Here is an 11,716-nt window from a genome sequence, read left to right as displayed (position 1 = left end):
AGTCCACTTGCCATTAGAGGGAGCCGTGCAGCTGGCAGAAGGACTGATAGGAAATTAGCAGAGAAGAAATGACGCAATGCGGAGGGGGCGGGGACAATTTAGGGCGGGCTTCCCGCCTCTCGCCTTCTGTTCTCAATCTGGTCCGGTGCTCTGTTATATTAGGGGGTAAAACCGCCCTACTCTCACCGAAGGTTGTCTCCAGCTTGATTCTCGCCATGTCGGGGAGAGGAAAGGGCGGCAAAGGTTTGGGCAAGGGGGGTGCCAAGCGCCACCGCAAAGTTTTGAGAGACAACATCCAAGGCATCACCAAGCCGGCAATTCGGCGCCTTGCCCGGCGTGGAGGAGTCAAGCGGATCTCCGGCCTCATCTACGAGGAGACCCGGGGCGTGCTGAAGGTTTTCCTGGAAAACGTCATTCGGGACGCAGTCACCTACACTGAGCACGCCAAGCGCAAGACGGTCACGGCTATGGACGTAGTGTATGCCCTGAAGCGACAAGGACGCACCCTGTATGGTTTCGGAGGCTAAGCTGCCGCTTCATTTCTGCATCCATCCTGCCAACGGCCCTTTTTAGGGCCAACCATCTGGTCTTCGGAAGAGCTGGGCACTCGGGTAGAACTTTGGTAACTTTGTTTTTGGGAGTTGGGCTAGAGTCGGGTTTTGGGAAGTTCGTGAGAGGTAGGCATTCCTAAAGTGTTAACAGCCCTGAAAACCCAAGTCATGGGGCGCCTGGGTGGCTCAGTCGGTTGGGCGGCCAACTTCGGCTCAGATCATGATCTCGCGGTCTGTGAGTTCGAGCCCCGCATCGAGCCCTGTGCTGACAGCTCGGAGCCTGGACCCTGTTTCAGATTCTGTGTCTCTTTCTCTCTCTGCCCCTCCCCCGTTCATGCTCTGTCTCTCTCTGTCTCAAAAATGAATAAACGTTAAAAAAAATTTAAACCCAAGTCGTTCACTAAAAACTGCCTTTCGTGTGCTTGCTCCGTATTTTTGGTTCATTTTAAAAGGTCTTGTACTCCAGATTTAAGCAATGTTTCTGTTTGCTTTTGGGTGCGCTGTATTGTGATCGGTGGGCTGGGCTGCGGAAGGTAAGAACTAGCTATCTAGCTCACGACATTTGCTTCGGAGAAGTGGGAGAGCGGGCAGCCCAATGGTTTGCAATCTAGAGGTGTCCGTTGGGCCCCCCGGTGGTGTTGAGTCTCAATTCTCTATTTTGGGTTTCACTTCCTACCTCTACAAGAGGGTGTGGGCTAGATGGCTGAAGGGCCCTCTTCGCAGTGGACGATGTTTTGTAGTCTGAATTCTCACTTCAAAAGGTGCAAGAGCACTTAAAATCAAGAGAAATCCAGGTTATTAGAACAGATGAGATCACTACTGCAGTTTCTAAAAGCAAGTGGCGTATTATCTGCTGAGGGTACTTTTTTTTCAATGCTATATTCAAGGGACAGTTTGAGTCAAGGATGTGGGAAGACAACTGTCTTTCAGTGAAAACATTGCAAAAATACAGATGTCAGCTTCTACAAAAGCTGATGAAACTATAACATCATGGAAGCAAGTCTTCAAGAAGCAGTTAATTCAGGTGTGTCTTTTTCTTGTTAGAAATGCAAAATCTTGGATCCACCCCAGATCTATTCAGTGAAAAATTCTAGGGGGTAAGATCTAGCAATTTGTGTTTTAACAAATCCTTCAGGTGAGTATGATACTCAGTTTGAGAACCTTTGGTCTACATAACATAGTTTCTTTAAATGAAACTAAAGTATTTAAATCTGAGTAGATATGTCCCTAATTAAATTGTTTCCAAAATGTTACATTTTGCTTTCTTTGAAGGGGAAAAGAAAAACTCTAGGTGAATGAGCCTAGCAAATTTTCTGTAGTACAAAATATTACAGGAGGAAAAAAGTAAAACAGCTTATTTCTTCAAAGCATTTGAGGCAAACATAGAAGATATATGAACGAAAACTAGTCAGCTTGTTTTCCTAAATATTATTGGTTTGCGTTTTTAATACTGAATTTTGTAACCAATGTATGTTTTTTTCTTAAGTTTCTCTAAGATATCCTTTACCTGTTAACTACGCACCTTCTTTACAGTGATTTTAATAGTGATCCTTGTTCCCATTTTATCTTTCACTAAATACAGAACTTAAGTAGAGCATGTGTGGTAAACATAGATATAGGAACGAGTAGAAGGACCTAATACACACCATGTTGAATATTCATGAGGTACATGAGGTACCCAGTATTCAAACCTTAAATCAGCCATCTGTTGGTAATACGTGATATGGCCCAATGTGTCCTCTGCATGCATACACACAGAGAAATCCATAGCTATTCTGCAGGTTATTGGTGAATCACAACTATGGCCAGGCATACTTGCCCCTTATCTCACTGATCTTGGGAGCATAAATTAGCTTCAGGCACCTTCCATCCGGTAAGCCTCCTTGCCCGTCCTCAGCTGTCAACCTTTTAAGTGTAGCCCCAGTACAGAAGGCTGGTGCTGCAGACAGAGGCACGACAGAAGATTGTGTAAGTCCAGGGTTGGACGCCAAGTGGTGTTTCCGCCATCACTGCACCCTCTTCTAAGCGTGTTAACCTCCTCCATCACTTTCCCCCTCCTTCTTGTTTTATCTGTTAGTTTCAATTGTCTGTGTGGTTTGATATATTTGTCTTCACTTGGCCTATGAGGCTTTCTGTTCAGTGACCTCTGGGATTGCTTGTCTGGTAGTAGAGTAGGAAGCCATGATTATGGCAAAGTAATTTCTTACCACAACTATATTACGGAAAAGGGCTGATTGGAGGCAGATTGGAAACAAGGGGGGTGGGAGGAGACACAACCGTGGGTTTGGGACCATCCAGGTACCCTCCAGGGCAGGTGGTAACCTGACTCTAGCGAGCATATCCAGTTCCTGCAACAAGGCAGCCTTTACAGTGAGACAGTATCCTGGCTGAGTAATGGCAGCCACTGAGCTCATCTGTCTCCACGCTCTTCCCCAACTTCTTGGCCGTAGTTTGGCTTTTGGTATAGGTTTGCCTGCAGGGAGCTAAGGAACGAATCATGTTTCTTGTTGGAGATTAAGAGCATGATTTCCAGAGCCAGACAATTCAGGGTAGGATCTGAACTTCACCATTTACTAACAGTGAAACCGTGGGAAATCCCTTAATCTCTGAAGCTCATTTTCTTTCTCGGTAGCATTTAAGAGGAAAAGAACACCTACTGTGTGAGGGTTTTATGTGGATAACATGTATTCATATTTATAAAGCAGCACTTTGACTCAATAAATGCTACTACCTATTAATAATTATTATTAGGGTTTATGCATTTGTCCCTCGAGAGTCTTGTCAGTGGGATCTAGGTCCTCAGAGCCCACCTACCCAGGCTAACAAGAAAATGAAATTTCTGAGCCTACAAGAGCCAAGGACCCACCTGGAATGGGGTGAGAAAGGGCCGAGGAGGACACCCTGTTGACATCCTTCATTTTCCACTGCTTCACAATGCAGTAAGACCAAATATAGTAATAACGTCTCAAACATTAGACACAAAAACAAAGTAGCAAAGAAAGAGCAGAAAGGAAAAAGATTCTCAACGAAAGAAACAGAAACCCAAAATCAAAACCTGGCCGAGGAAAACTTATAAGCTCACAGTTTAGCCCTGGTGGGCTGGAGAGGACCTGCTACTTTAAGAAAGTTTGCAAGATCAGGAAGCATCTTTGTTCTCATCCTGATGTTTGAGAGGGACTATGAGAGTCAGACCCAAATAACAACCTGGCCAAATTTAAGTTTGCTGATGTCCGAAGCCGGTTGTACCAAAACTTTTGGAAGACAATTTAGCAATAGCCATCAAAATTACTGAAAAATATACCCCCAAGTTATATGCACAAGGATAATAAATTGCAGTTGTGTTTCTGGTGGTAAAAATCTGGAAAACACCTAAATATCCATTAACATGAGTCTGAGTAAATAAATTAAAAAGCATCCATTAAATGGGGGCACCTGGGTGGCTCAGTCGGTTAAGTGACTCTTGATTTCCACTCAGGTCATGATCTCACGGTTTATGGGATCAAGCCCCTCATCAGTGCGGAGCCTACTTGGGATACTCTCTCTCGCTCACTTTCTGCCCCTCTCCCCTGCTGGTGCTCTCTCTAAAAAAAAATAAATACACTTAAAGAAACATCCATTAAATGAAAAACTGTGCATCCTTTAATAAAAATGAGGCAGATTGATACAGAAGTATATATATATATATATATATATATATATATGGAATATAGAAAGAAAGAGCGAGATTAATTGGGACAAAGACCAAATATATATTTTTTATTGTACATCACAATACCACAGCTAAGCATACCCTAAAGAGCTGACTCTTGGAGAACGTTGAGACCAGGCAGAGATTAGACCCAATGGAATAAAGCTTGCAGATCTGTGTTGATTCTGAGCAAGTTGAGGGTGAACTCTTGGGTGCAAGATGGATTGCAGGGAGCAGAGAATGAGAAACTGAAACCAGTTAGGAGGCTGTTGTAAGCTATGGAGACACTGGCCAAGAATGGTGGCAGCAGGACTGGGGAAGATCGGAAAAAGAGATGGTGAGAACACGAGGCACAGAAGCCCCTGGTTCCCTTAAATTTGAAGTGGGCATTTGGGTTAAATTGAGATACTTCTGTTTGATTTGAATTAAAAAAACTTTTTTTTTAATGTTTATTTATTTTCGAAGGAGAGAAAGACAGAGTGTGAGTGGGGGAGGAGCAGAGAGTGGGAGACACACAATCCGAAACAGGCTCCAGGCTCCGAGCTGTCCACACAGAGCCCGACACGGGACTCGAACTTATGAGTCTTGAGATCATGACCTGAGATGAAGTCAGATGCTTAACCGACTGAGCCACCCAGGCGCCCCTGATTTGAATTTTTAAATAAAAGAATGCATAATAGTTCCCATCTATTGAATACCTACTATGTACCATTTCAAATCTTCAGAACAACCCCACAAAGTCAATAATACCTTTATTTTTCAAAGCAAGAAACTGATATTTAAGCTGCTTGAATAACTTGGCATTCTCTGATACATCCTGGTGCTCCTGAATCTTACTAAAATATTTGTTTAAAATTTTCAAATTGCAAATAATAGGATCTTTGAATACATTTGCCATATTCATTTAATGAAACCATTCCATGTGGATGATGGAAAGGACCTCATCTGGTCTAATTTTCTCATTATATTTTTCCTCTGGTTTCGAGACAAAACTTTATGCCAGCTTCCATTTCCTACCAGATCCCTCATTGGTATAGATGTTCCTGAGAGGCCTGTCCTTCGGGCCATCTCTTTGGAAGCTCTTCCCAGGAACTCCCAAGTGTTTCTCTAGCTCCTAAGGGCAGATGAGAGAATCCAGCTGAGTCTCTAGACCTACATCCAGATCTACATTCCCAGCTGCCTGAAGGACACAGCCACTTGCCACTGCCTGGTGACAGCTCTGACCCAGCGTGGCTTGATGTGAACCCCTCAGCAGCACCCCCCCACCCCTGCCCCTGGCTGCCTGTTCCTGTGAAGATGGCAGGGTCCTCCAATAGTCACTCAGGCAGGACGGTCTCGAGATATCTTTGATTACTTTTTGCCACAACAACCTCCTTCTGTTCGTTCCCCCATCCAGGCCCAGGCAATCTTCTACGTTCAAAAATATCAAAACTTTCCCTCCCTTGTTCTCTTTTATCCTCATTTCCTGAACATCCCTTCACTCCTCAGAGAAAACTACTGTTTAAAGTTTCTTTTTGTTTCTATGTATGACTGCAAAATATATTAATGTATTTTTTTAAGTTTATTTATTAACTTGGGAGGTGGGAGGGGCAGAGAAAGAGGGAGAGAGAATTCCAAGCAGGCCTCTGCATTGTCAACGCAGAGCTCGAATTCACAAATCATGAGATCCCGACCTGAGAGGAAATCAAGAGTCAGCTGCTTAACCAATGGAGCCACCCAGGTGCCCCTAATGTATTTTTAATTTACATAAATAGTATTGTTTTAAGTCAAATTCCATTTATTTTTATTATTTTTTTAATGTTTTATTTATTTTTGAAAGATACAGCATGCATGGGGGAGGGGCAGAGAGAGAGGGAGACACAGAATCCAAAGCAGGCTCCAGGCTCTGAGCTGTCAGCACAGAGCCCAACACAGGGCTTGAACCATTGAACCATGAGATAATGACCTGAGCCAAAGTCGGACGCTTAACCAACTGAGCCACTCAGGCACCCCATAAATCAAATTCCATGTATTATCTTATTTCCCTTAGAACTATGTTTTTAAGACCTGTCCCTTTTCCTTTTTTAATTAGAGAAAGAGAGAGTGTGTGAGCAGGGGAGAGGAGCAGAGGGACAGAGAGAGAATCTAAAGCAGACTCCACACTGAGTGTGGAGCCCGATGCAAGACTCTGTCTCACAATGCAGGGATCATGATCTGAGCCAAAATCAAGAGTTGGACACTCAACCAACTGAGCCCCAAAGATCTGTCCTTCCTATGTGTTTCCTCCTGCTGCAGTCCTCCATGGAGCAAATCCACTGCACTTTCTCCATCCACTCTCCCAGTACTAATGCCCATATTGTTTCTAACGTCCCATCATCCTTGTCGTGTGCCCTCATAGACCTGTGTGAGATTTTTCAAATAAATATCCAGAAACAGAATTGTCGGTTTCTAGCATGTGTGTCCTTAATTGGCCTAAGAAACACCAGGCTGCTTTTCAGAATGGCTGCCCTCATCTGTCCGTACCCCACCGGCAGGGCACCGACCATCTAGGCCCTCCATCCTTGCTAAGCCTTGGCATTATCCAACTTTCCAATATTTCCCAGAGTATCCAGAGTAGAGTGACATCTTCTATTGCTTTAATTTGCTTTTCTCTTATCACTAATATTTCTGAGCATCTCTACATATGTATGTTAAATATTTTGCTTCCTCTTTTGTAAGCCTTTCTCCTACACTGTTTACAGAATAAAATCTGCACCTCCCCCCCACTTTGGCACGCTGACTCCCCAAAAAGACTCCCGTTAAGCTGGCCTCAAAGTCCCCACCACTGAAAAGTCATTTCCCATTCCTGGCCTTGGCCCCACCCCGTGGACCAGCCACCATGCACAGTTCTCCCTATTTCTGCTTCCCCTGCCTGGGTTAGACTCCCTACCTCAGCCTGAGTTCTCCTACAGGAAGCGTTCCCTGATACCCGCGGTTAGAGGTGACCTTTCCTTCTGAACTTCCGGAGAACTCCTCTGCACCTTTTCTGCCACCTACCAGAGCATGCCTTCCATTCTAGTGCATGTACTCTTATGCGGTCTGAAGACCGGATTCCCATTTCTGTAAGCACATACACATGCTTCCAGGTCTGAGAGGCGCTGGGACTCCTGCTCAACAAAAGAACAATTTTTGCATCTGAGTGGGGATTTTACTTTGTTCTTCGTAGTTTTCTCTATCGCAAGTGGTTTTCAGTTGCAGGTTATAACCCATTAGCAGGTGGTAAAGTCAATTTAGAAAATGGGAACCAGTGGGGCACCTGGGTGGCTCGGTCGGTTAAGTGTCTGACTTCAGCTCCGGTCATGATCTCATGGTTTGTGAGTTTGAGCCCCACGTCAGGCTCTGTGCTGACAGCCCAGAGCCTGGAACTTGCTTTAGATTCTGTGTCTCCCTCTCTCTCTGCCCCTTCCCTGCTCACACTCCGTCTCTCTCTGTCTCTCAACAATAAATAAATGTTAAAAAAAAAAATTAAAAAAGAAAATGGGAGCCAGTATCTTTTATTAATGAAGCAAAATAAGATTGAAAATATCAGGGTGCATCCCGTGGTGGGGGGAAATCCTTTTGTACGACTGGTTTTGATTTTTAGATGAGTGTGAATATGCAGTAGGTAGTGTTGTAAAATTGTATCTTACTGTGGCTTGAAGTCAGCAGAAATCAGAGCTACTGATACAGTGATATTGTATCTCTCTGTATGTAATTATCACAGGTATTGCTTTTTTCTTCTGAAGAATTGAATCTACTACAAAAAGAAAAGCAAAATACAAGACTCAGGTTCAAGGCTATTTTCTGGCTGGGTGACCCACATTCCCAGGTGTGTTTCCTTCACCAGGTTATGTTTCATCAACTATTCAACAGGAATTAAAAAAAAAAAAAATCCCTTCCTGCCTCCCAGGGTTATTGTGAAATGGAATGAGAGGAGAGGTGAGTGAAACATGAGCTATCAGCCATCTAGGAACCTGGATATTATTACTGCCTGGGCCACACAGTCTAGAAGCTCGTCACGTTATTTAAAATTATTCATCAATTTTATGTTTTATGACATGGTTGTAACTTGGACTTACATCAATTCACATTAATGTCACTAATATTTACATTGTCAATGTTAATGATATCATTAATACTGATTAATGACCACATGCAAGGCTCTGTCCCAAGCATTTTGTATGAACTGTACGGTCTCTTTTCATCCTTGTAACATTCCTGAAGTGGGTACAATTATGATCCTGCTTTACACATGAGGAAATGGAGATCCCAGTCTTTTCTCTCTGGAGACTCTCCCTGGTTAGGGGTAGGAGTCCTGGTCCTACCACAAAGGCCTCAGGCCTCTGCCCCAGTTGGTAGCAGCAAGGACCTTGGACTTCATTTTCTATCCCTTCTCTGCCATCCTTCCTCCTCTGCCCACTTCTGCTATGTACACTTTACTCTCTCTGCACTGATCACCCCCATTCTCCTATCACATCTCAAACAAATCCTATCAGCAGGGCTGAATCTGATGTCTTGGGGAAATAAAGACAGACATTCTGCTCCAGATCATCTGCTTTGAGGAACAGATTATGGGAGTATCTCAGTGAACTCTTCTCAGTTACTATCATAGGAGCAGTTTTTCCAGACACCCTGCCCGTGGGCAGTTTCCTGCTCCCATTTTCCAGGACACCCCCCCCGCAAGGACCCTGGAGGTTCTTTGCGGAGGTCCAGTTCAGACCTGCTCTTGATCTGTGACTGCAAGGACCTTAAAAGCTAGAGCCTCTTGTTCCCAATTCTCTCATATAAGGCAAGAGTCAAAGGGCAGATGAAGCAGGCCCCTCGCCAAGCGTTGCCTGACCACGTGTGGCACGCCAGGCACTACGTGGGTGCTAATGCCACAGGGACCAAAGAGAGAGAAAACAAGATGATCTTCCCCCTGAGGAATGCTGCTGGCCTCATGTTGAGGGTACAGTATAGGAAGGGGTGTAAGGAAGGGGTGTAAGAGGGAGAGGCAAAGACGAGGGCCCAAAGAGGTGAGGACGAAGAAGAGAAGGGGGAGGGGAGGCTACATAAGGCTGGGTCTTGAAGAACGAGTGGGGGTTCTTTGGGGCTACAAAAAGGGGGAGGACAGAAAAATTCTAGACAGAAGAAATGGAATGTGTGAAGACATCGTATACTTGGGGACTGCAGATGTTCTATGGGGCTAGAACCCACTTGTTTGGCTGGCGGAGCACCAGAAAGCCAGGGAGGCTCTGAGAAACACCACCAACTAGAGGTCTATTACTTCTTCCTGGGATCTTTGCCATTTAATCACGGTTAACAGCATAGCTACAATTAACTGAATGTTTGTTCTGGACCAGACACACTTTTAATATTTCCCAAAACACTATTAGGAAGATGCTATTGTCCCTTTTACAAATGGGACATGTGGGGCCTATGGAGATTTACTTGCTAAAGTCACATACCTGTTATAGGGGCAAGCCCATCAAATTGGGGTTTGTCTAACTGCAGAGTCCCTACTAGTTATTAACCTCCATTGCTCTGAACTACTATGCAGAAGAAGGTGGATTTTAACCTGAAGGGAACAGGAAGGAGGTGGAAAAAATTAAAGCATGAGAGTGACAGGCTCAAAAAAAAATGTTCTTTAAATTTTTTTTTTCAACGTTTTATTTATTTTTGGGACAGAGAGAGACAGAGCATGAACGGGGGAGGGGCAGAGAGAGAGGGAGACACAGAATTGGAAACAGGCTCCAGGCTCTGAGCCATCAGCCCAGAGCCCGACGCGGGGCTCGAACTCCCGGACCGCGAGATCGTGACCTGGCTGAAGTCGGACGCCTAACCGACTGCGCCACCCAGGCGCCCCCAAAAAATGTTCTTTAAAAGAGACAGCTCTCACACAGACAGGAAGCCTAGTGGCAGGGCAGAGAGTCTAGCCTGGACACTTAATCTTCCAGATCAGGGTGGGTGGGGGCCTCAGTTAACGAAGGGACCATGGATGGATACAGAAAGAGTGATGGAACTGAAAGTCAGAAAGTAGATGTCATAACATTTGGTGACTCACGATATTTGGACAGAGGGGAAGAAGAAGGAACTTCTGCCCTAAACAGACTGGGGGATGAAGGTATCTTTCAGTAAGACGGGGAACATGGAAGGAGAAAAATAGCTTTGGGAAGCAAGATGATGCTCTTTTGGAAATATGCTGAGTTAGAAGCACCTATCCAAAGGGACCTGGCCACCAGGCAGTTAGAAATGTTGGTGTGGAGCTCAGGATGGTGGGCTCAGCAGGAGATACCAACTCGGGAGCACTTGAGGGAGGCAGAGATAGGGCAGGCAGGGAATCCATGATCTCACTTGAGTTGCAGGGGAAAACAAAGCCAAGGCCAGGAATATTGATGGGCCTGGCAGAGATAGAGGAGGACATGAGGTGGAGGTGCAGACGTGGAGAAGGATAAGGAGGACCAGGAGAGGGTGTGAACCCAGAGGCCAACTCCTCTTCCAAGGAAGCAAAGGGTAATGTCAACAGGGCCATACCTGATCGTTTACCTCTACCCTCTACCCATACACACATACCCGTCCCCCACTACCCTAAGGCAGATTTAAATCTGAACAGACACTGTTTTTCACTTCTTAAAAATCCCAGGTTCGAGGTAGACATTTCCTGCAACCGAGCTATCCACATAGAAGGTAATTATTACAGGAAGACCATTTATTTACCTTGTCCTTAACTATCGTTTAACTCTCATCTGAGGGTAGAAAATGATTTAAGTCCAGAAAATATTAAATGTGAAAACTTACATTTTAAATTGTTCTCTTCGGGGCACCTGGGTGGCTCAGTCTGTTAAGCGTTGGACTTTGGCTCAGGTCATGATCTTGCAATTCATGAGTTCGAGCCCCGCATCAGGCTCTGTGCTGACAGCTCAGAGCCTGGAGCCTGCTTCACATTCTGTCTCCCACTCCTCTCTCCCCCTGCCCCGCTTGCAATCTCTCTCTCTCTTATATAAATAAACGTTTAAAAAAACTTAAAAAAAAAAATTGTTCTCTTCTATTGATGTCCCCAGGTTGCGCTGTTCTCCTAACAAACAAAAAGATTGGAAAGATTGCTGGGAGGGTAGGCTTTTACAGTCACAGGAACATGGATTTTATTCTATTCCTAACTGGGTATAAACAATGCCACTAAAGTTCCCTTTGGGGTTCAGACAGGGAGACTTGTTGAGGCTAGAGTAGCTTTGGCTGCTAAAGTAAAGCAGTGTGATATTGAGGCTAACACAGGACAGAAAGGACTGACATCTGTAAGCAACATCACAGCTTCCAGGGTCTGTGCAGCAACTCCTGGGCCCGAGATGCTGCCCAAGCCACCGAGAGCCTCAGATTGTACCCCAGAAAGCCCTTTCAGTATCTCAGGCTGTCAGTCGGTCAGGCTGAGTGGAGCACTCTTTGACTGTCAAGACCCAGACCTGCTGTTGTGTAGAGGCGCTGAAAGGCAGATTAGCGATGCAGA

General features: G+C 45.0%; 1 protein-coding gene across 1 annotated transcript; it reads left to right on the top strand.

Annotated features, from left to right (window-relative positions):
• On the top strand, positions 1–582 carry LOC121020992 (histone H4-like). Its single transcript, XM_040461099.1, has one exon. It carries the CDS (start codon positions 69–71, stop codon positions 525–527), a length of 459 nt encoding a protein of 152 aa, XP_040317033.1. The 5' UTR covers positions 1–68; the 3' UTR covers positions 528–582.
• The last annotated feature ends 11,134 nt before the right edge of the window (positions 583–11,716 follow it).

Source organism: Herpailurus yagouaroundi, unplaced genomic scaffold (assembly GCF_014898765.1).
Source record: "Herpailurus yagouaroundi ecotype Mexico unplaced genomic scaffold, PumYag 254, whole genome shotgun sequence".
Lineage (NCBI taxonomy): Eukaryota > Metazoa > Chordata > Mammalia > Carnivora > Felidae > Herpailurus > Herpailurus yagouaroundi.
Note: the sequence above shows the minus strand (reverse complement) of the source record. Positions and strands in the feature narration are given on the sequence as shown.